This window comes from Notamacropus eugenii, chromosome 1, assembly GCF_028372415.1.
Source record: "Notamacropus eugenii isolate mMacEug1 chromosome 1, mMacEug1.pri_v2, whole genome shotgun sequence".
NCBI lineage: Eukaryota > Metazoa > Chordata > Mammalia > Diprotodontia > Macropodidae > Notamacropus > Notamacropus eugenii.
In genome coordinates this window covers 695,981,964-696,007,069 of record NC_092872.1, presented here as the reverse complement: position 1 = coordinate 696,007,069, position 25,106 = coordinate 695,981,964, and the positions used below count along the sequence as shown (strand labels likewise).

Sequence of the window (25,106 nt, the reverse complement as noted above, 5' to 3'; positions counted from 1 at the left end):
TCAGTGTCATCTCTTCTTATCATTCCAATTAAGAAAAAAGAATAGAAGGAAAACTTCTTGAGCTGGGGCTGTTTTAATTTTTATCTTTGTATCCCTCACTCAGTTTATTAGGTGCCTTACACACAGTAAGCACTTACATGCTTGGAGAAATAATGCATATTTTCCCATTAGTATAGTAACAGTAGTCTTCTCAGTGCTCCCTTACAAATCTTTGTGTACTTATAAAAAGCTGTTGCTTTTGTTGCTATATTTTTAAAAAACCATTTACTTTTTTATTTTATTTCTTTTTAGTTTTCCACATTAACTTCCATAAGATTATGAGTTCCAAATTTTCTCCTCATCTCTCCTCTCCCCCCACCCTGTGACACATTATATGTAAAGAAGAATTAGAACCAATGGGAGAAACCAAGAGAAAGAAGGAACAACAAAAAAAAAAACAGCAAATAATATGTTGCTCTGTATTTTAAAAATAAGGTTGTAGTCAGCGTGTATACTTTCATCGTTTTGTTGACCTTGCTTTGAATCATCTTGCATTGGACTTTAAATATTCCTTTGTATTCTTCATATTGTTTTTTAAAAAATCATCTTTAGCACACATGCCTGGGGTTGCCAAATCCTGCCCTTGTCTGTTAACCCCTTGAAAACAGGTGTGGGGACTCTCTTGCTTTTCTCTGTATACTCAGTGCTTAACAATGTTCAGCACATAGTATCATCTTAATAAATGTTTATTCATTCATGCCTGAAACAGAACTCACCTTCCCCTCAGCCCTACCCCTTTTCTCATTTTCCCTGCCACCATCTTTCCATTTGCACATGTTTACATACTTGACTCAAGGTCTTGCTGTGTTTCTACCAGTATGATGTCTCTCATTTGTTTCCTTTTCACCACTCTTGTGGTTACCATTGTAGTTCAAGCCTTCATCACTTCTCATCTGAACCACTGCAGTAGCCCCATAATTGGCCTCCCTGCCTCCCCTATTATTTCTTTTTTTAAAAATTAAATTATTTTATTTGTTTTCAGGGTTGAACAATCATTTCCATATACCTTAGCTTTTTGCCCCTCTCATTTTCCCCTCCCTCCCCACTCCTTCTCTGAGATGGCATACAATCTTATATAAGTTTGACACATACGTTCCTATTAAATACATGTTGCATAGAACAATTAAAATGAATGGGAGAAACCATAAAACAAAATATAATACAAAAGAAAATGGTCTACTTATATCTGCGATCCAATTCCATAGTTCTTTCTCTGTATGTGGAAGGCGTTTTGCCTCAAGAGTCCATTGAAAATTTTTTAAGTCCTTGCATTGCAGTGAAGTACTAAGTCTACCAGAAAAATTCCTCACACTCTGGTTGTTGCTGTGTACAAAATTCTCCTGGTTCTGCTCCTTTCACTCAGAATCAGTTCATATAAGTCTTTCCAGGTCTCTCTGAAGTCCTCCTGTTCATCGTTTCTCATAGCACAATTGTATTCCATTACGTTCATATACCACAGCTTGTTCATTCATTCTCCAATTGATGGGCATCCCCCTGATTTCCAGTTTTTGGCCACCACAAAGAGAGCTGCTATAAATATTTTTGTACATGTTGGGACCCTTTCCCATTTCTGTGATCTCTTTGGGATAGAGTCCTAGGACCCTATTATTTCTTTTTTTTTTTTTATTTAGCTTTTAACATTTATTTTCACAAAATTTTGGGTTACAAATTTTCTCCCCTTTTTTATCCCCTCCCCCCCCAAACCCAAGCATTCTAATTGCCCCTGTGACCAATCTACTCTCTCTTCTATCCTCCCTCTCTGCCCTTGTCTCCGTCTTCTCTTTTGTCCTGTAGGGCCAGATAGCTTTCTTGACCCCTTAACCTGTATTTCTTATTTCCCAGTGGTAAGAACGTTACATTTGATCCTAACACTTTGAGTTCCAACTTCTTTAGCTCCCTCCCTCCCCACCCCTTCCCCTTGGAAGACAAGCAATTCAATATAGGCCAAATCTGTGTAGTTTTGCAAATGACTTCCATAATAGTTGTGTTGTATAGGACTAATTATATTTCCCTCCATCCTATCCTGACCCCCATTACTTCTATTCTCTTATGATCCTTTCCCTCCCCATGAGTGTCGACCTCGGATTGCATTCTCCTCCCCATGCCCTCCCCTCCATCCTCCCCCCCACCCTGCTTGTGCCCCTGTCCCCCACTCTCCTGTATTATGAGATAGGTTTTCCTATCAAAATGAGTGTGCATTTTATTCTTTCCTTTAGTGGAATGTGATGGGATAGACCTCATGTTTTTCTCTTGCCTCCCCTCTTTATCCCTCCACTAATAAGTCTTTTGCTTGCCTCTTTTATGAGAGATAATTTGCTCCATTCAACTTCTCCCTTTCTCCTCCCAATATTTCTCTCTCACTGCTTGATTTCATTTTTTTTTTTTAAGATATGATCCCATCCTCTTCAATTCACTCTGTGCACTCTGTCTCTATGTATGTGTGCGTGTGTGCATGTGTGTGTGTGTGTACTCCCACCAAGTACCCAGATACTGAAATGTTTCAAGAGTTCCAAATATTGTCTTTCCATGTAGGAATGTAAACAGTTCAACTTTAGTAAGTCCCTTATGACTTCTCTTTGCTGTTCACCTTTTCATGGTTCTCTTCATTCTTGTGTTAGAAAGTCAAATTTTCTTTCCAGCTCTGGTCTTTTCATCAAGAAAATTTGAAAATCCTCTATTTCATTGAAAGACCATTTTTTCTCCTGAAGTATTATACTCAGTTTTGCTGGGTAGGTGATTCTTGGTTTTAGTCCTATTTCCTTTGACTTCTGGAATATCCTATTCCATTCCCTTTGATCCCTTAATGTAGAGGGTGCTAGATCTTGTGTTATCCTGATTGTATTTCCACAATACTTGAATTGTTTCTTTCTAGCTGCTTGCAATATTTTCTCTTTCACCTGGGAATTCTGGAATTTGGCCACAATGTTCCTAGGAGTTTCTCTTTTTGGATCTCTTTCATGCGGTGTTCTGCGGATTCCTTGAATATTTATTTTGCCCTCTGGTTCTAGAATCTCAGGGCAGTTTTCCTTGATAATTTCATGGAAGATGATGTCTAGGCTCTTCTTTTGATCATGGTTTTCAGGTAGTCCCAGAATTTTTACATTGTCTCTCCTGGATCTATTTTCCAGGTCAGTTGTTTTTCCAATAAAATATTTCACATTATCTTCCATTTTTCGAATCTGCACGCTATGTTCTGTGATAATCTGTCTTTCTCAAAGTCCTTAGCGTCCATCCGTGCCATTCCACTTTTGAAAGATCTATTTTCTTCAGTGAGCTTTTGAATCTCCTTTTCCATTTGGCTAATTCTGTTTTTGAAAGCATTCTTCTCCTCATTGGCCTTTTGAACCTCTTTTGCCAATTGAGTTAGGCTAGTTTTCAAGGTGTTAATTTCTTCAACATTTTTTTGGTTCTCCTTTAGCAGGGAGCTGATCTGCTTTTCATGCTTCTCTTTCATCCCTCTCATTTCTCTTCCCAGTTTTTCCTCCACCTCTCTAACTTGATTTTCAAAATTCTTTTTGAGCTCTTCCATGGCCTGAGCCCATTGGGTGGGCTGGGACACAGAATCCTTGATTTCTGTGTCTTTGCCTGATGGTAAGCATTGTTCTTCCTCATCAGAAAGGAAGGGAGGAAGTGTCTTTTCTCCGAGAAAGTACCCTTCAATAGTTTTATTTCTTTTCCCTTTTCTTGGCATTCTCCCCAGCCAGTGGCTTGACCTCTGAATATTCTCCTCACACCCACCTCGCCTCCTGGTCCTCCCAGCCAGCGTTTGGGGACTGAGATTCAAATGCTGCTTCCCGCCTTAGGGCTTTTGGCGGGGGCAGGGCTGCTATTCAGTGTGAGAATTAAGTTCAGATGGTCAGGTCGGGGCAGGGCTGCCTCTCAGGCTCAGTTCCCTCAGGGGGTTTATGCACAGACCTTCCACAATGGATCCAGGCTCCCGCCCGCTTGGGGAGCCCCTGTCTGCAGCCACCTCTCAGCTTCTATCTCCCCGGGGGGGCCCAAGCCATGGGGGCACCCCACTCCCCTCTTGACCCGCCAAAGAGACTCTCTCACCGACCGTCCTCACCTGTGGGTGTAGGGGCTTGTGCCTCCACTGGAGATCCCGTCTCTGAAGCCTGCTCGGATCTGTACCTCTTGGAGCCGAGGCCGCCTCAGGTCTGGGCTGGGCTCCGCGTCTGCAGCGCGACGGACCTTTTGTGAGAGGTTTGCAGTTCCCTCTGTGGGTGGAGGGACCCACGTGGCCGCAGGAGATCCCGTCCCCATAGCCCACTGGGATCTTTTCCTCACGGTGTCGCGGCCGCTGCAGGGCTGCACTCAGCTCCCAGTCCCGGCGCCCAGTCCGCAGCGCGAAGGACCCCCCGCGAGAGGTTTGCAGGTCTCTCTGGAACAGAAATCTCCCTCACTCCAATATTCCGTGGCCTCTGGGTGCAGAATTCGCCGTAAGTTACTCCCCTCTAGCCGTTCTGTGGGTTCGGAGCTATGTGTATGTGCGACTTTCTACTCCGCCATCTTTGCTCCGCCAACCCTATTATTTCTTGACGCAATAAACTCCAGTGGCTCCCTAGTGCCTTGGGGATAAATTTAGTTTGACACCCTTTATAATTTGGCACCACTCTTCCCTTCTAGCCTCACTATATGTTCTTCCCCTTCCTTCTGTGAATAGTCTAGTAGCCAAACTGGCTTCTGTTGTTCCTTCATACATACTGCTTCCTCTCCTATCTCAGTGCTTCTGACATTGGCCCTCCCCGTAGCTGAGATGCACTGCCTACCTCTGCCTTGCAGAATCATTCATTTCCTTCCTTCAAGACTCAGTTCACAAACTTTTGTGTGAAGACTTTCTTCATCCTCCCAACATTGCCAGTGTCCTCTTCCTCTAAAATGATTTATGTTTATTTTGTGTTTATTCTGTATTTATGTTTTATTTATGGTTTCTTGATAGGAAATTTCTCAAGAACAGAGACTGTTTTGTTTTTGTCTTTGTCTCTACAATGCTAGGATTTAGGAGCTTAATAAATTCTTCTCGATTGATTATTAGGATCATTATATTTAGGGCTATAAAGAGTCTTAAAAGTCATCTAGTCCAATGTGAAAATATGTTTAGTATGAATGTATGTGTAGAGCCTATATCAGATTGCACCACTTTTTGGGGTAGAGAGAGGGGAAGAAGGGGGAGAAAATTTGGAATTAAAATCTTATGGAAATGAATGTTGAAAAATTAAAATAAATTAATATTTTTTAAAAATAAAAAAATTCCATAGAGCAGGAAAAAAAGCCATCTAGTTCAACTCCTTAATTTTAACCTTGACAAGCAGGGTGGGACAGGTTTGAGTAGGGAGGAGAGGAGTAAAGGGTGGCACCCAGGATCAGCTCTGCAAGAACACGGCAAAGGAAAGAAGAACAATATGAAAGGACCTCGGTTTCCCCAGAGGTTCTTGGGGCTCCTGGGATGGTCATCGCTTTGCAGAAATTTTGGCTTTCTGTGTCCTCAGGAGGAAACTGAGTTCTAGCTTTACCCCTCCTCGTTTACAGATTCATCCTCGTTTGGTCTTTGTCTCTTGTGCTTCCTTGCTTTAAACCTTGCTGAAAACTGTCATCTGAATGCTTGCATTCGTAAAGAGATAACTAGGACGAGTCTCACTCCTTTTTATGTTCATCAGCAAGGTTAACAGAGGAAGGTAGGGAAGAAATGAGTTTTTTTCTTATCCTGGGTGATTTTTCTCTTTATAGCCTTTCACAACTGATTAGTTCATCAATCTGGAACGGGCAGGGGACCTTAGAGGAATGTAATTCAGGCCTCTCATTTTATGGATAGGGAAATGGAGGCCCAGTGAGGCTCAGGCCACACAGGCAGGAGGTAGGGAAGCTGCAGTTGGAACCCAAGTTCTTCAGCTTTGTCCATGGTTGTTTGCATGTTGTGTCTTCCATCAGACTGTGAGGTCCTTGACAGCACAGAACGTCTTTGGCTTTTCTTTTTTCATCCTCAGTGCTTGGCACATAGTTGGCTTTTCAATTCTTGTCTGACTGACAGCCTTTTACTCTCCCCACATCTCAAACCCTCTCCCCAACTCCCCCCAAGCCTTTTTTTGTAACAAAACAAGCTAGCCCCCTGACCCTAGCTGACAGCTCAGGCCTCATTGCACACCTGAAGTCCAGAACTCCAGCCAAGAGCAGGAAGGTAGATTTCACCTTCGATCAGCTGGAGTCAAGATGTTTTCAGTGTTGTTTTCCCTTACATTTTTGAGATCATTGTGTAAATTGTTTGGTTTTTTTTTTTTTGGTTTGTTTATTTAGCTTTTTTCACTCTGTACTAGTACAAACAAGTGGGAAGTGACTTTTCAAAGGCCATACGGGGAATACCAGATGATCGTCAAGGTCTTTTCCACTTCTAGCATTTTATATAACTAAAACTTCTGTTTTCATAAACCCAGGACCTGGTAAAGGGCATTTGACCATAAACAGATGGTAAAATTCTCTGTGAAATGAAAAAAAACCCCACGTAGCTACAGTTTGCATTTCATTGCACATGGAATTAATCATAGAAACTGTTAATTTGCCTTAATTGGCATCTAGTATCTTATTCCCTGTTGTGTCCTCCCCCTAATTAGTATTACTTGAATTCTAGTCAAGAGGCTTATGTATTCCTTCCTTGGTCTGAACATGTAAATAAATGGCATGAGATGTGGAAGCAGGAATTTGACCCTTCCTGAAGACACCGTTTTGGAGGAAATAGAAACTTTTCTCTATAGACATCTTGTGTACAGCATCATTGATTTAGATTTGGATGGAACCTCAGGTTGTCCAGTTCCTACACTTTGATTTTGCAGATGAGAAAGCTGTGTGATCTTGCTAGGCTAAGTGACTTGTGCAGGGTTACCTAGTTAATGTATGACAAATTCACAATTTGAACCCATTCTCTCTAACCCCTGATACAGTACTTTTTCTGTTATATAATATTGCTCATGTTTGATTTTTGAGAAGTAGACTGTTGAGTTAGAGAAGTTTGGTGGGAGAGCCATCCTATAGTTGTGTCTTCTTCTTGCCTGAACTTCCAGCAGCTTTTCTGACACCCATCCCAGCAGCTTGTAAGGGGCTTCAGCACTCACTGTTTATTGGGAACTAGGAGCCATACTACAGTTCCAAAGAGGAGATTGTAGCTCCTCTCTCTTTGTTTCATTTTTATATCCTCATTTCTTTAAGGACCTGTGATTTTACTGCCATAGGTGTTAACGTTTTCTACACTAGCCCATTGTGACTGAGTAGAAGGTTTTCAAGTGTTGCTATGGCCAGAAGAATGAATCATCCTGTGGTCAGACTGGGGATGAATTTCTTCCAACTTAGTGAGTCTTATCCTCAAACAATAGACATAAAATCTGTCTCTGGGCCTGTATTGAAGAATCAGCCAAAAACACTACTTTGTCATATAGTACTTACCACCTCATTGACTCAAAACATTTAAAATGGTTTACTTTGCCCATAGAACAAAACCATGGTGTTCCAGGTTCTCCATCTAATTGTTGTCCTATGTCTTCCCAAGAAACTCAACTCTAGCAAAACTAGTCTCTTCACTTTTTTAAAAATATGCCATTCAGATTCCCATCTCCGTGCCTCCTCTTCCCCTCCACTCCCATCATTGCCAGTCTTTGCTAGTTTGTTGGGTTTGGTTGTTGTTCAGTTGTTTCAGTTGTGCCCAACTCTTTGTGACCCATTTGGGGTTTTGTTGGCAAAGGTACTGGAGTGGTTTGCCATTTCCTTTTACAACTCATTTTACAGGTGAGGAAACTGAGGTAAACAGTTAATTAAGTGACTTGCCCTTGGTCACACAGCTAGTAAATGTCTGAGGTCAGATTTGAACTCAGGGAGATGAGTCTTCCTGACTCCAGGCCTGGCACTCTATCCACAGTGCCACCTAGTGGTCCTCTTTGCTTATTTATTTGTTACTTATTTTTCAAGACCCAGGTCATTTTTCTACCACTTACCTCATCAATTCAATCTCCATTAAGTTCTTTTGACAACCTTTATGTGTGTCTTTCATTTGGCAGTTAACATACGGTCTCTCTCTCTTTTTTTTTTTTTTTTTGAGATAGCCAGCCCTGTCTCCTGACTAGATAGGGAGCAGAGACTTTAATTGTTCTCTCTACCTAGAATCTAGCATTGTGCCTGACATGCACTCAGCAGATATCTCTTGTCAGTGGAGTTGTACTGCCATGAGCACATATGAGACCCTAGGGTTCATCTGTAGCTGATGATGGGTGTTGTGGGAGTGCCATCAAAGTAGCTATCGTGTAGTAGAAAGGACACAGGATTGAGAGTCAGAAGACCTTAACTGGAATCCCACCATGGTCAGTCCATGACGTTGTTACCTTTGGAATATTGGGAAAGTTGAGTAACTTCTGTGAGCCTCAGTTTTCTTACCTTTAAAATGAAGTAATGCTACATGATCTATAGAGCTCATTCCATCTCCATGTCTCACAGTCCTGTTTCTGCCTTGGTCCCAACAAACCAAAACTCAGGCTCCTTTGCCTGGCATTTAAGACCTAGAATAGACTGTCTCCAGCATTTGTTGTCGTTTTGTTATGTTTTTTTTTAAATCCAGCCATCTCTTTTACTATAGTCTGATTAATCTAGTTATCCCCATTCTTATTTCTATACCTATTGCTTTGCTCATTTGGTTTCCATGATTTACAGCTCCTTTCTTCCTCTTCTTTATTCTTTAAGATTGAGCTCTAGCACCATGTCTGTTAAGCTTGCCCCAATTATTCCAGTCTACATTAGTCTCCCCTTCTCTGAGTTTAAATATCACTTACTTTGTCATTTAATCATGTCTGCCTTGCGTTGTTCCTTAACTATTTGTGTGTGTGTGTTGTTGTTGTTGTTGTCAATTAGACAAAACTTCTTGGAGAACATAAACTAGACTTCATTTGTATCTCCCTGACTCTTCTCCCAGTGTGTAGCATAGAACCATACCTAGTAGGTGTTCTGTAAAATCTTTGAAGTAATGAAATGAACCGTGGAGCCCTCTGATGAGGCACACAATGAATTATAGGTTTGGAAGGAAGAGGAATCCCAAGCCCCGTGTTTGATAGCTTGAAGCAGTTGAGTTGCTTTCTCAGAACAACTGTTTCTCTAGAGCTTTCCTCCAGTGTTTCTTGAACTCCACTTCTCCTTTCTTGTTCTCTTTACTCAGCTGATATTATTCTCTGTTCCCACAGGTTGGGACAAGCATTCATATGGTTATCATGGTGATGATGGACATTCATTCTGTTCTTCTGGAACTGGGCAACCTTATGGCCCCACGTTTACTACTGGAGATGTGATTGGCTGCTGCGTCAACCTCATCAACAACACTTGCTTCTATACAAAGAATGGGCACAGCTTAGGTAAGTGAATGAGGGACATTGGATAAGGGCAGCTGTTACTGGCCTCAGACATAGACTGAGATGTCACACTGCATCTGATTGATGGCACAATGCAGGACTTCTTGCTGGAATAGCATGGGAATACTGTGTTAGGCACCACATCTTCCCCCCCACCCCCTTTTTTTCCCTTTTGTCTGTTTGTAATATTCATTTTTCTAAATTTTGAGTTCCAGATTGTCTTTTTCCTTCCAGTCTCTCCCTCACCCTATTGAGAAAGCAGGCAGTATGATGCCTCCATTTCTGTGTAAAGCTGTGTAAAACATAGTTTGATAGTAGACATTGTACTCTCTCCCCCACAATCTCCCCCCCCCCCCCATAAAAGGCAAGAAAAATTTAAAAAGTGTGCTTATTCTGCACTCAGAGTTCATGGCTCCTATCTTTGGAGATGGGTGGCATTTTTGATCATGAGTCCCTTGAAATTGTCAGGGATTATATGTATTGATCAGAGTAACTAAATCTTTCACAGATCATGGTTACAATATTGCTGTTACTGTGCACAGTGTTCTCCTGATATTCTGCTCATTTCACTTTATATCAGTTCATACAAGTCTTTCCAGGTTTTTCTAAAACTGTCCACTCATTATTTCTTTTTTTAAATATAATTAATTTATTTATTTTTAGTTTTCATCATTCACCTCCATAAGATTTTGAGTTTTAAATTTTCACCTCTTCCCTCTCCTCTACCCTCCCCAAGATGGTTCATGATCTCATATAGGCTCTACTTATACATTCATATTAAACATTTTCACATTAGTTATGATATAAAGAAGAATTAGAACTAATGAGAAGAACCACAAGAAAGAAGAAACAAAAGAAAAGGCGAACAAATAGTCTGCTTCCATCTGTATTTAGACTCCAAAGTTCTTTCTCTGGATATGGACAGCATTTTCCATCATGAGTTGTTTGAAGTTGTCTTAGCTCCTTACATTGCTGAGAAGAGCTAAGTCTGTCAAAGTCAGTCATCACACAGCATGGCTGTTACTGTGTACACTCTTCTCTTGGTTCTGCTTACTTCACTCGGCATCAGTTCGTATAAGGGTTTCCAGGTTTTTCTGAAGTCTGCCTGCTCATCATTTCTTATAGCACCGTAGTATTCCATTACATTCATAGAGCACAACTTCTTCAACCATTCCCCAATTGATGGACATCTCCTCAATTTCCAGTTGTTTGCTACCACAAAAAGCTGCTCATTGTTTCTCCTAGCACAATGGTCTTTCATCGCAGTCATATGCCACAACTTGTTTAGCCGATCCCCAATGTTGAGCATCACCTCAGTTCTCAGTTTTTTGTCACCACAAAAACTGTTGCTATAAATATTTTTATAAATACAGATCTTTTTCCGTTTTCTTTTCTTGTTTTTTTTCCATATCTTTGGGATACAGACATACTAGTGGTATTACTGCATCAAAGGGTGTGCACACTTTTATAGCCCTCATTCCAAATTGTTTTCCAGAATGGTTGAACCAGTTCACAACTCTACAAACAGTGCATCAATGTCCCTATTTTTCCATAGTCCCTCCAGCATTTATCACTTTCTTCTTCTGTCACATTAACCAATCTGATAGGTATGAAGATGATACCTCAGAGTTGTTCTAATTTGCATTTCTCTAGTCAAGAATGATTTAGAGCATTTTTTCTTATAATTATTAATAGCTTTGATTTCTTCTTCTGAAAACTGCCTGTTCATATCCTTTGACCACTTATCAATTGGGGGATGGCTCTTATTTTTATAAGTTTGGCTTATTTCTTTATATATTTGAGAAATTAGCCTTTTATCAGATAAATTTTGGGCACCACATTTTAAACATAACTCTATAGGTTCACATTGATTAGACTGGTCCCTTGGAACATTTTGGTAGTGGGAAGACCACTTCACCTCATAGGGATGACCACAAGGCCCATTACAGGGATTGATTGGTTCCCTCCTTTCTTGAGCAGAAGTTCAGTCCTGTTGAAAAAGTATGCTGAAATCTGTGGGTACAAGAGCAGCTTGTATTACTCCATGTATCTTCTTGTCAACCCTGCTCCCTGATAGGTGTCTGGAATGTGGGAACTTGGAGGTAAAGGGGACATGGCATTGAGAGAATGCATTTGGAGAAGGGCTACCTATCTATTCAAACTTGGCCAGACTTCTTTTCCCTGAAGGAGACATCTCTGGTTTTAGAGGCATGAGAAAATGGTGATGGTGTCGAGATGTTGGGGAGGAGAAAACTTGGCCCACACTATCCTTTAAACTGCCTCCTGGAGTGTCCCTCATGAAGTGGCTTCCAGTGCTAGCTTTCAGCATAGCACAGCTGAGGGTAGTGAATGATGCCTAGCTACTTAGAGTCTGAGACATATTGTTTTCCATCTTTTGAGTTTCTGGGGAGAGAAGGGAGATGCTGGAGCCTAACTAGGAAATTAGCTAAAACCTTAAGAACCTAGTAGGCTATTTATTCTAGGGAGGACTATCATTGCAAGTGAGAAAAGAAATCAGATGGGTTGCCAGGCATGGGGAGAAATGAACTCAACATGTCAGAACCCTTCAGTGGCAGTGACCTTGTCATGCCAAGCTGCTCTGTTGGGAAAAGCCTTGCCTCTAAGGCTATCTTACAAAGACTGAAAGCTGTAGAGGGTAGTGCTTTTTGATTTAGGGCATGGAGCATGAAGAGGCATTCATTGCTATGTAGCCTAATAGCTGAACAAAGGGGCTACTCAATAGGACTGGTGCACTAACCCACTTTTGTTACCTCTGCACTCAGCTGGGGAGAATCTCAGCTGTCATCTGCAGTGTAGAAGTGGGACTGTTGAGTTCCAGGTGTAAGTTCCAGGTGTAAGCGCCTTTCAGATGCCTGTGGAGTTAGGACCTTCTCAATGATGCTTCCCCAAAGGATGCCTGCTACATTTCTCACATCACAGAGTTCATATGGGCTGTTGTTTACCAGGAACACAGTGACTTCCCTTCTTGGACCCCAGGTATGGACATTCTCTTTTAAGGAGATCTGTATGATCTAGTATCCTGGGAGCATTTGAGAGAGGAAGAGTTTGAATTCTCAGGGTAGCATTTGAAGTTAAGATCCTGTCTGTAGGTATTAGGGTCTCCAAAGGCCTAGATTCTCGGTGGTCCTAGCCCTTGAGTGCCAGATGTGGTCTGACTCCTGGGGCTTTAGCGGAGTCTAGTGTAGAATGTAGCAATGGAAATCCCCTTGATAGCAGCTGGTCTGATGCCTTCATTTTATTGAGAAGGAATATGAGTTGAAGGGATGTTAAACAACTTGACCAAAGTCATGTAAGTAGCAGAGCCAGGACTCAGATATAGTCTTTGGTTTTAGACTCAGTATTCTTCCTACTCAAGTCAGAGATGTTGGGCTTTAAGAAAAAAACCCATATCCCAGACAGAGGGTGTCCATTACGACTGGCAAAAAAAAGGAGCAGTGTTTGCCCTGGTACTGAGCCCTACACCAGGAGAAATCTCACGGGGCCCCTGCCATCTTATCTTTTTGATTCCATCTCTAGGACCTATTCAGAAGCTTGCTTGAGGCTTTCCTGGAAAACAGTTAACACATTTCCCTTTGTTATGTTGAAGGAGAAATACCACTCTTGAATTCTATCTCTTCAAAAATTTTCTTTTAGGTTCAATCTCAGCAGAATCTGCTAGGGTCTTTATCTCGCCTGATTAAATTCTTTTGTGCATTTTGGACACAAATAAGGGAAATATTGAACAATTACCAAGAAATGTGGGTAATGACATTGTGTTCATCAGGTAACCTTCCTTCCTCTTGTTCCTTCATGTAATTCACTTGAAGCTTAGTCTGACATGATTGTATATTTAGAGTTGGAAAAGTCGTTAAAAATCATCTAGTCCAATCTCCCAAAGAAGCTAAGTGACTTACTTGCCCAAGGCAGTAGGTAGTGGAACAATTTAATTTAAGCCTAGGTCTTCTGACTCCAAATTGAATGTGTTTTCCACTGCAAGCTGTTGCTTATCTTTAGACAGAAAATCTTGATTGACCCTTAGCTCTGCTGCCCAGTATCCTTACTGGAGGGTGTCTGCCTTGGAAATAGCCCAAAGTGCTAGCTTTTTTCATTAAGCCAGTCAATTTCTGGGGCTTCCTGTCTTTTCTGCTTTCCAGGGGAAGAATCATATGAGGATTATTGAAGGGCAAACCTGGAGTTGGGAAGAAAATATTGTTCTCTCCCTGCTTCTCGATAGTTATTCTTCTTCCCAAGGTCAAGGTCCAGGTCTAAAAGGACTCACAGGTTTTTGAGGACAAAGGCCCACCTGAAAGGATGGATTCTTTCTTCCTGGGTTCTGAGCCCTGCCACTGTAAGTCATCTGTGCTCGGTCATCTTCTCATCTTTACCGAGAAGAAAGTCTTCCATGCTTCCTGCCTGGTCCTGGCAGACACAAAAATGTCTTGCTAGAGGGTGATTGAAGTCATCAGAACATTTAAGTGTCCAATTCTTTATCTGGTTAATGGGAGGGTGGATCACATATCATTCACCTCTAGATGAGACCTGTTTTCACATGATGATCCCCCAGACTCTCAGGCTCTACCGTACCTTTTCCATCCCTAGTATACCCTTAAATGACATGTGGTAGTTGGCCTGGTCCCCTCTAGGCCAGTTTTCTGGGCAGTGTAGGAAGGCTTTTAAGCACAGGATTTTAGCTGTGGCTCAAGAACAATATGGGGCCTCTAGTTAAACAAAACATATTTTAGAAGTAGAAATAGAAATTTTTTCTGTGAATAAACCTTGAAAATTCTTGTGCATGTGATTAGTGTGTAGTCATCCTCCTCTTCCCTCCACCAATGAGCCCTTCCTTGGCTTTCTATGTCTCATGTACACACAAGTGGTCCTGAGCAGAACCTTAGGTGGATATTAACAGAAGCAGCAGCTTCAAACTTTGGAAACCAGTAGAAATTAGAGAGAATCTTTAGCTTTTATGTTTTCAGCTTTTCTCTTGAAATATTTAAATATGAGACTGGAAGTTTTGTTGGAATTAAGACACAAGTACTTGTGCACATACTTCCTAGGAGGACTTCTCAGTAATCCTTAAGGTTACCGGGCCTTAGTAGTTGCTATAACAACATAGTACATTGCATGTAGTCTGTCCATCCCCTTTCTGATTAGATGATCCATCCAGCTGGGAATAGGATACGGTTTTATAGAATGTTGCCAGTACAGGGACCATGAGGAAAGGGAGGCCCTTGTGAGTAGTTATGAAGCCAGAAGTGAGAGAAACAATAGTTTGGGCAGAGACTCTCTAAGGTAAAGCAATCCAAGAGGCACAGAAGTCCAAATTTCTTAAGAATATGGTCAGAAATTATTTCTGTGAGGAAAAAAAAGAGGGAGGTATCAAAAGAAACCAATGTATTTTTAAAATGATGACCTTTTGATGCACTCATTTTGAGAAGAGACTGAAGGAGAGATACATAGACAAAGGCTAATACAAAGAGCATTGTGAATTTGTAAGAATAGTCCTTTGAAACCAGAACCCAGAATGTCCTAGGGAAGTGAACAATGTCTATGGCTTTGTCCAAGTAAAGATGCTCCAGGGGGATAGGAGCTATGCAAGCACCCAGCTGGTTTAAGTGAGATTGTTTCCAGGACTGGAAAAGTTACATCTCAGAGATGTCATTCTGGAAGCTGTGACCACTGAACTGCTTCAGATAACCTGATAAATCACAAAAATAGCAAAAGTGCCAAGCAAAGATCTCCACTTCCTAAAAGGAAGAAAAGATAGTTTGCAGAAACTCTATATTCTTGAGTTTGACATCCCTTTCAAGTTCTCCAGGTAATTATGAGCAGATTGCTTATGTGCTTTTAGAAAGAGAAGCAATGAGTGATCACTAGATTAGATCCCAGCATAGATCCATTCAGAAAAGCTGGGCCAAGCCAAGCTTATTTATTTCCTCTTTGGGTAAACTGCCAGACCCGTCTATGGGGGCAGCAGGAGATAATCTTAAAGAAAGCCTAGGAGTTTAGGGTTTTGGCCATATAGGGGAAGGAAGATCACAGGATGGGGCTTTGCTCAGACTAAAGAGATAGGGGACCAGCATGTGACAGAAGACAGAACTGTTCACCTCTCATTCTGCCTCTGACTACTCTGATAAACAGGACCAGAAGATGTTTATTACATACCTAATGTGTACCAACCACTCTTGGAGGCACTTGAGAGACAGACACAAAAGGATGAAGTGCTCTTCCCCTCAAGGATCCCTCTTCTAGGTAGCTACAGGGTGTTTACAGTCAAATAAATGCAAAAGAAATATTGATGAAATTCAAGAAAAATGAATAAATGGAAAGTTTATTGTATACTAACTGTATGCAGAACCCTGTGATAACAGTAATAATAGTTAGCATTTATGGAGAACTTTAACGTGCTTCCTAATGTGCTTTACATATGCAGTTATCTACTTTGATCCTCACAACAACTCTTAAGATATTAGCATCTCCTTTTTCCAGGTGAGGAAACTGAGATAGAGGGTAAATGACTTGCCCAGGGTTATGTATCTAAGTGTCTGAGGTTAGATTTGTACTTGGGTCTTTTGACTCCAAGTCCAGCACACTCTCCTTTGTGGTATCTGCCTGCCTTAGCACTAAATAGAAAAGCAGGACAGTTGCTTCTGTCAAGGGGCTCACATTCTAACACTTGAAGACCAAAGTGTGTGTGTGTGTGTGTGTGTGTGTGTGTGTGTGTGTGTGTGTGTGTGTGTGTGTATAGATATAAATATAAATAAATATTTAACATTTAAATACATTTGGCTATATGTGTGCATATATGTATGTGTGTCTATCTATCTATCTATCTATATCTATCTATCTATCTATCTATCTATCTATCTATCTATCTATCTATCTATCGTTTCAACTGCAAATCCAGTGAAAAGACTGGGATTCAGTAGCAAAAATAGTAATGGCTCCTTTTACATGTTATTTCCATTTGTAAAACCATGTATTTTTCTAATATTGAACAATTTTAAATTGCCAAAGAAGCCTTTGTCTATGGTTTGAGACATATGTGGTGGGCAATAAAGTCTAAGAAAACCCGAAAAGGCAGGAGGGGCCAGGTTGTGAAGGATTTTGAACACCAGATGATTTTGCATTTGAGTCTGAAGGTGATAGGGCACCACTGGAGTTTATTGAGCTGGCCTCAGGGGTGGGGGAAATAGAGTCAGACCTGCATTTTAGGAAAATCACCTGTAATTTAGGCTGAATGAAGGATGGATTGGAGTGGGGAGAGACTTGAGGCAGGAAGATCCACCAGCAGACTATTGCAGTGGTTTAGAAGGACATAGACTTTTATTTAATAAAAATAAATTATTTCCTAAAAATAAAAGCAATCCAGTATTGGAATTCCCTGTTTTACAAAATAGTGGGAGGGTCCATGTCATAAAGTGTTAGGATAGAGGCTACAGTCACCATCTTCCTGGGATACACTAAAAGGAGTCTTTTGATATTGCTGCTTTTTTTGCATTGAGTGGGAGACTTGACTAGATAACCTTTGGAGTGTTCCCTGTTTTACTTGTGTTGATTATTGAGCCTTCTATGCATGGCCCCTCCATTTTTTTTCACTCTTCAGGAGAAAACTTCCAGGCTAGAACCTTAGGCTGCTTGTTCAGCTACACCTAGAGTGCACATTTCTAGGCTCTGCTTCAGGCCTTTTGCTGAGACCACAAGGAGAGGTAACTATAAGGAAGAAATCATTTCTGTGGAGTAATCAAGGCCATTAATAATTAGTGGCTTCTGATGCAAAGCAAATCCACAGAATAGAAAGGACCTGGGGAAAGCATGCACATTTTTCCTTGAATTAATATGTCCTGTATGCTTGGATAATCCCTGCCATTACCAGGGGATGTCCTATTTCACTGTTCACAATAAGATGAGAGTAAGCTAGCTGGGTACAGGTAAATTTGGCATTGAACAGCTAGTTGTTAAAGACATTCAAATTCTTTGGCTAAACTGTAATTCCAGAGTACTGAAGACAAAATATGATACCCACCTTTTAACAGAGGTAGGTAATGGACTCAAGATGTCAGGTGAAACATGCATTTTTGGACATGATTATTGTGAGAATTTGTTTTGTTTGACTATGCATATTTGTTACAAGATTTTGTTTTTAAAGTAGAAAGAAAGGTGGGAAGGAGACTGAGCCTAGGAATAGGCTTCCTCCCCCTCCATCCCCCACACTAGCCCAGCAATATGAAGAGAACAGAAGGATGGCCAGAAGGAATAACAGACAAATCAGGACAACTTTGAAAATTATGTATTGAATTTATCTTATGCTTTTAAAAAGCAAGTTCTACATAATAGAGATTCAGTTTCATTTACATTCTTCTTCTGCAATATATACAAAAACGCTCATTTTATTTGGTGTTAAGCTTAGAATAAAAAAGAAAAGCTAAAGACTGGAGAAAACATCCATGAGAAGACAACTTGGTATGGTTATCATATTAAAACATGTCTTCATTTTCCCCCCTTCCCACTCCAAGATTTCATCATTTACTGCCTTTCAGACCATTTTCTCCTATTGAAAGCCACTTACTAGTAATTCCTTACGGAGAAGGGCCTACGAGCCTCAGTTGTTGGATCTTTTCCTACATTAGTCCATTGCAGATACTAATCTGAGTTACTTTCTGCAGGACCCAGCGTTGTTCTAATTGGTGGCCTCTTGAGATGTCAGTGAATAGGTGGGATGTGTCTCACCTGATCATTCCTTTTTCAAAGCTAACCAATAGCCTGAGCAGTGATGGCTTTGAAAAGTCTCAACCCCACTCTCCCTTCACGTTTCTCTTACCAGGGTTTTAGGCTTGAAAGGGAGCTGGTTAATATGAGGTCTAGTCTATGATTAGGAAGGAGAGCAACTAACACTGGCCCACCTTCTCATAAACCCAACATCCCTGGTCACTCTGAGATGGCAAGAACACTTTAACATTTGACTGTCTCTACTTAATTAGGCCTTTGCTGAGGATGGATGGGATTTCCAAGTGGTTGCTGGTAGACAAAGAAATTAAATTCCTCACTTTTCAGTGCAAAGCAGACCATAAGGAACATGAATGTTTACCATATTTGGGGAGGACCAGGTTAAGGAGAATGACTGTAAAAATAGATATTAATAAGCTCTGACCCATTCTCAGTTTCCCAGACTTGACAGCTTCCAGCCTCAACGCTGATATATTTATCATTAGGTCTTCAGATTCCCAGTCATCTACCTCATTGATTTTTGAGGTTTTTTCCTCCCTGATATTTAGGCAAAAAGTACAATCAGAAATTTCCAGAACAGTTAGAAGCCATGTTGTGTTCTTCATGGCAGTGCCAGGCTGACTTACCTCCTTTGTACTGATAGATCTGCTCCTTGCCTTTATACACACGCTGTATCATAGGCTTATCTCTCCGAGCATCTTCCTACTCCTTCTTGCACCCTGTAGCACTTCTGGATGTTTGGCCAGGTTTTGTGTTTACTTTCCACTCCTGCATTTGCAGTGAGAGACTATTCCATGGATCAGCCAGACTTGGAGGGTCTTCCCACCCATATAGCCGGAGGGTCTCTCTGAAGCTAAGGGTTTCCAAAGTAGTGCCTTGGGGACCTCATTTGGAACCTGTAGAGCTGTGGAAACTGTATGGCTTCTGTCTCAGACCACAAGTCATAGAAAATCCTAGAGTTCAAAGCTGAATTACAGATTGGAAGGAACCCCAAAGGCCATCCAGTTCATCACTTAGTAGGAGCAGCCAGCCAGCATGGTCTTGCTCTCCTCTGCCTCTGGGGGCAGCCCAATCTACTTTAAACACTCTTAATTCAAGATTTTTCTGACATCAAACTCAACTTTGTGTCTTTGCAGTTTCCACCTATTGATCTATAAGAAACTATAGAAATAAAGTTATAGAAAAAAGGTCACAAAACCTGCTTCCTCCAAATCCTTATCAGAAAGTAACGTAGAAGCATCACAAAGCAGCAAAGCCACCTGAAAACTGCAGACACTTCAGAGAAAGAAGCTAGCAAAAGAAGTGTTCCAGTACAATGAAAATGATATCATGAAATAAAAGTAGTACTAATTACGTATCTCTGACCCAGCAATCCCATTATAGGGCTCTGCTCCAAAGTGATCAGATAAGGAGGAAAAGGACCTATGTTTAAAAATATTTCTTTTATGGTGACAGCTGGCAAACTAAGAAAGTGCCCATCTACTGGGGAACAACAAAAGATAGTATGTAGAGTGGAGTGCCATTGCCCCATAAGAAAGGATGAAAGGGAAGGTTTCTCCTGGGAAGACACGTCTGAGCTAGTGTTGAATGAAGTGAGCAGAACTGGTGCAGAGATTGTAGACTACAGCAGTGATGTAAAGAAAAACAGCCTTGAGAATCTTAACAAGTCTCAATAACATATGAACCTTCCTAGTTCCAGAGAACTGTTGATAAGCATGCTGCCCTCCTAATGAGGGCATGGAAGGGATGGGAATGGACTTGGTGCAGAAGTAGACATATATTTTTGAACATGACTAGTGTAGAATTTTGTATTGCTTACCTGCATATTTGTTATGGGGGTTTGCTTTTCTTTTCCATTTAGGTGCCAGACAAAGATAGGGACGATATTCTCTGTGGGGCCACACACACACACACACACACACACACACACACACACACACACACACACACACACACACCCAGAAGGAATCACAGGGGAGCAGGAGAGCTCTGACAGTTAGCATGATAAATTTATTACATGCTTAAAATGAAAAGTTTTATAGATACAAATATAGATATATATAGTTTCACGTATAGTCTCAGTGTGCAGTATATATAAGAATGCTCATTTTACTTGAAGTTTGTTAAGTTCTGAATTTAAAAAAAAAAACAATAAAAAAGAAATTGGGGAGAGCAATAGTTAATGTTGTAGCTGTCATCCAGTTTGAGATCCTTACTTTACGTGTAAAATAAACGTCCGAAGAAGGAAGATGATTTCTCCTTATCTTATCCACTCTGGTCTCTTATATCATTAAAACTGATGAAGAAAACAACAGACTTGCAGCAGTGTGTTGTTGTAGACAGTGTACCCAGATGGGGTTCTCTGCAGTCTCTGTGATCTTACCTTGTTGGGCCTCAGCTTTCTGATCTCTGAAGTGAAGGGTTTGGTCACTGTGATCTCTTAAGTCCCTTCTAGCTCTGCAATATCACAAAACCAATACATGGGTAGTTTTATCTCCTCCTCTCTCATTCTCACTTCCACCACCAGCCCTCACCTTGACTGTTGCAGTGGTTTCCTGTGAGACCTTCCTTCCTCTACTCTCTTCTTTGTCACATCTGTCTGTCACACTCTTGCCAAGGATCTTTTCTCTGCATAGACTTGATCATAACTCTTCTGCTTAAAACTCATCAAAGACTGTGTAGTGCCTACTGAATAAATGTCCAATTCCTTGTTTGATTGTTTATGCCCCCCACATACTTATCCTACCTTTACAACATTATCTTATGCTATTTCTTTTTTAAAATTTATTTTTAGTTTTCAATTTTTATAAGATTGAGTTCCAGATTTTCCCCCCTCCAAGATGACATGCAATCTGATATAGGATGTACATGTACAATCATATTAAACATATTTCCACATTAGTCATATCATGTTGTGAATATATGCTCATTCTTTAGCCAGATTGTATTATTTGCCATCTTCCATACATTTGCAGCTAGGTGACTCAGTAGATAGAGCATTGGGACTGGAGTTAGAAAGACCTGAATTCAAATCCCACCTCAGAGATTTAACCCTGGATAAGTCACTTAACCTCTGTTTGCCTCATTTTCCACAACTGTAAAATGGGGATAATAATAGCACCTACCTCTCAGGATTGTTGTGAGGAACAAATGAGATCATATTTGCAAAGCACGTAGCACAGTGCCTGGCACATAATAGACAGTTCATAAATGCTTTCTCCCTTTCCTTCTTCTCATTCCCCTGTGTTTTCCTTACTTTATTCCTAATGCCTAGAATATCTTCTATTTCTGCTCATTGAATTCTTCCCCATTCTTTGAAATTTAGCTCATATGCCATCTCCAGGAAGTCTTCTCCAATCTTTTCTTCCCCCCAGATTTGGTCATCACCTTTATATTCTTCCCCCCACCAACACTTTTCACTTCTCATGCACTTATATATTATATTACTTTATAAATACTGGCTTATTGTGATACTTTTTACTAATCCATAAGTTCCATGAGACAATGAATTGTATCTTATCTAAACTTTGTCTTTCCCCCAGCATTGCTTAGCCCAAGGTTTTGAACGCGTTTGATTCCTTAATGATTAAGTTATTCAGTTGAAATGGGAGGCATCCACTAGGATCCTCATTTATTAAGATTCTAGACATGTTCTGCTGTGTTCATTCCTCAAAATGTAAAGGGAAGAATGTGGTAACTTCTACTTCAAACTTAAATTTGACCAGCCTGGCAAAGTGGAATTGACAGGAGTCTTTAAAGAAAATTTTCACATCATCTTAAGAGCTTATAATTATTAGTAGCTGATGTTTAAGAAGTACTTTACGATTTACAAAATACTTTAAGTACATTATCTCAATACATTTTAATAATAGCCTTATTTTAAAGCTGTTTTACAGATGAGAAAACTGAGATTCAGTGATTAAGTGACATACTAATTTACGTACAGTCATACAAGTAAGTTATAGCCCAGTATCAGACTGCTAGTCACTCATGTACTCTAGACATGAAATAGGGAAATGGTTCAAGAGAAATGGGAGTGGAGGAGGTCTAACAATGAAGTTTTGACTGTGTAATTGCTTAACTGATCCCAATAAGGAAGAAAGGGAAGGATGCAACTTTAAAAACAAATAAACAAAAAATCCTGATGTTCACTAGGAGCTCTCTGATAAGGTCACATTAAAAAAGGATAAACACAAAAGACTGGAGACACAAGACCAGGGATTGTAGAAGTGGGTGATGAATTTGTGAGTCTTTAGAAACCTAGAGTGTAGAGTCTAGACTTGAGGGTTTTGAAAAAAATGCCAAGAACTACATACAGGCCCTTAGAACTGTATTTGATACAAGAACAAAAAAAGAATTAAGGTCCTTAGGAGTAGATACTGTACTGTAGACAGATGTCAAAGAGGAAGACCTTAACTCTTGCTTCTGGCTTCTCTGGCAGTGTTTTTTCAACCAGAAATGATAGAGTGTTAGGAGTTAAAGCTCCAGACAGGTAGATTGGAGAGCACTTAGCTACTTTAAAAAAAATAATTATTTCCCCTGAATTACATGTAAAAGCAATTTTAACATTCCTCTTATTTAAGTTTTGAGATCTAAATTCTATCCCTCTTTTCCTTCCCTCCCTCCTCCCTGAAATGGTAAGCAATCTGATATACTATATGCAGTCATGGTAAAATGTTTCCATATTAGTCATTTTCTGCAAGAAACTCAAATGAACAAAAAAAGAAAGTGAAATATAACATGCTTTGGTCTGTATTCAGACAACATCAATTTTTTCTCTGAAGGTGGAGAGCATTTTTCATCATGAGTCCTTTGGGATTATCTTGGATCATTATGTTGCTAAGAATAGCTAAGTCATTCACAGTTCTTCATCATACAATATTGCTGTTACTGTGTACAATTATCCTTCTGATTCTGCTCACTTCACTTTGTATCAGTTCATGTAAGTCCAGTTTCTTTCAGAAATCATCCTGCTTGTCACTTTTTATAGCATATTAATATTCCATTACATTCATATACCACAACTTGTTCAGGTATTCCCCAATTAATGGACATTTCCTTAATTTCCAATTCTCAGCCACCACTAAAAGAGCTGCTATAAATGCTTTTTGTACAAATAGGTTCTTGTCCCTTTTTTAATGTTTTTGGGACACAGACCTAGTAGTTGTGTTGCTGGATCAAATGTTATATACAGCCTTATAGCTCTTTGGGCATAGTTCCAAATTGCTCTCCAGAATGGTTGTAGTACCAGTGTGATACCCATAGCAACTGCTATGAGTACCCATGTGGATTTCCAGGGTAAATTCACAAAATATAAATGTTCTTCCTCAAAGACAAAACCAAGACACTTATTCAAACACCAGAAAGCCAAATTCATTATGGTAACAAAGAAATCTATAAACATTATCAATGCAGGGAGGATGGCCATCCCCAAACCTTCCCTCTGTGAGACCTCCCCACAAACAAGCTCCCTTAGGCAAAAATCACTCCCTCTCTCACTCACTACCTGCTCTGCTCTGCCTCAGCTTTGCCTCCTCTCTCAGTTCCACTTCATTCTCACTTCCAGCTGCACCCTTCCTGCTCCACCCATTTGGCAAGCTCCTCCTCCCATGGGCCTCATGTGACTCAAGCTGTGGGCTGGGCCAAAGCTCGAATTCCCTTAACTGGTGGGATCAGTTCATAACTCCACTATCAACATTTAGCTACTTTAAATAATTTAAAGAGTATTTGCCCAGTAGGATTACAGCCTAGGACATTGAGAGAAGGACTGTGGAGATGTGATAGCTGTGGAGATGGGGAGAAGTGGGCAGATATGAGCCTCATTTTCAAAGAGATCAAGTTCAAAAACGGCCTACCAGTGAGCTTGGCATTGTTCTCTTGTCAGACGGCGTTGTAGCATCATGGTGTTTATACACCCTCTGAAGGAAGCTGGGAACCCACAGTCACAGCAGTTCTGTGGTGCTTCCTCACATGTCCCTGCATGCTGGACATTGTTATCAACCACCTAGATGAAGAAGATGGCAGAGAGGGAGAGCTAATGTACTGGATGACAGAATCAGAATCCAGAAAGATTCTGAAAGCCTAGAGTTAAGAGCCCATGCTAACAAGCTCAGATTAATAAGGATAAATGTCAACGGCTACATTTTGATTTTTAAAAAAGTCAGTGGAGCCAAGATGGTGGAGTAGAAAAACAACTTAGTGCGTCTCCAGCAGCCCACAAAATACCTGTAAAAAATGACTCAACAAATTCTAGAGAAGCAGAAGCCACAGAATGACAGAGTGAAAGAGATTTCCAATCAAAGGCAACCTGGAAAGCCAACAAGAAAGGTCTATCCCATTGGATGCTGAGTGGAGCCCAGCCCCAGCCCCCATGGCACAGGGAGGAACAGGACCTGAACAGGCCTCCAGGGCAGAATCTCCAGCAGGGAGGGTCCCAGATCCCTCAACCCACAAGCAACAAAGAAAGCTTCAAAGGTCAGTGTGGGATGGCTTTCCCAGCTGGGTGAGAGGGGAGCAGGGTCCCCCCAGCACTGGCCTTAGGCAGAGGCAGAGACAGCAGTAGCAGTGGGTGGTGGGCGGCTACAGTGGCCATGGAAGCAGCCTGGGTCCATTGTCCAGACAGCTCAGCTTAAAGCCTCTGGGGCAATTGAACAGCTGATCTGAACCTCAGCTCTCAGTGGCAGCGCTGCCTCCAACCAAAGCCTCTGGGGGAATTGAGCAGCTGATCTGAATCTCAGCCCTGAGCACTGTACTGAGGGGAGGAGAAGCACTAGGACCCTCCTCCTGACAAAGGATTCAGAAGTCAAGTAACTGGCTGGGAAAATGCCCAAAAAAGGGGGGAAAAAAGACCGTAGAAGGTTACTTTCTAGGTAAACAGGTATCTCCTTCCATCCTTTTGGATGAGGAAGAACAAGGCATACTGTCAGAGGAAGTCAAGGCTTCTGCCTCCAGTACCTCCAAAATGAA

The 25,106-nt window shown here is 40.9% G+C and overlaps 1 protein-coding gene across 6 annotated transcripts in view; it reads left to right on the top strand.

Moving 5' to 3' along the window:
• The window catches only part of RANBP10 (RAN binding protein 10), a 162,948-nt gene that overhangs the window by 97,971 nt on the left and 39,871 nt on the right, over positions 1-25,106 (top strand). For 5 of the 6 annotated variants that reach the window (XR_011972860.1, XM_072636101.1, XM_072636103.1 and 2 more), the window contains one exon: positions 9,249-9,416. Coding sequence is in view for 4 of the 6 variants with exons in the window: in XM_072636101.1 (XP_072492202.1) it covers positions 9,249-9,416 (168 nt within the window). In the remaining 2 variants the exon portion in view is untranslated. Of the gene's footprint in view, positions 1-9,248; positions 9,417-25,106 lie in introns of those variants that run through there. The other variant, XM_072636105.1, reaches the window with a different exon arrangement.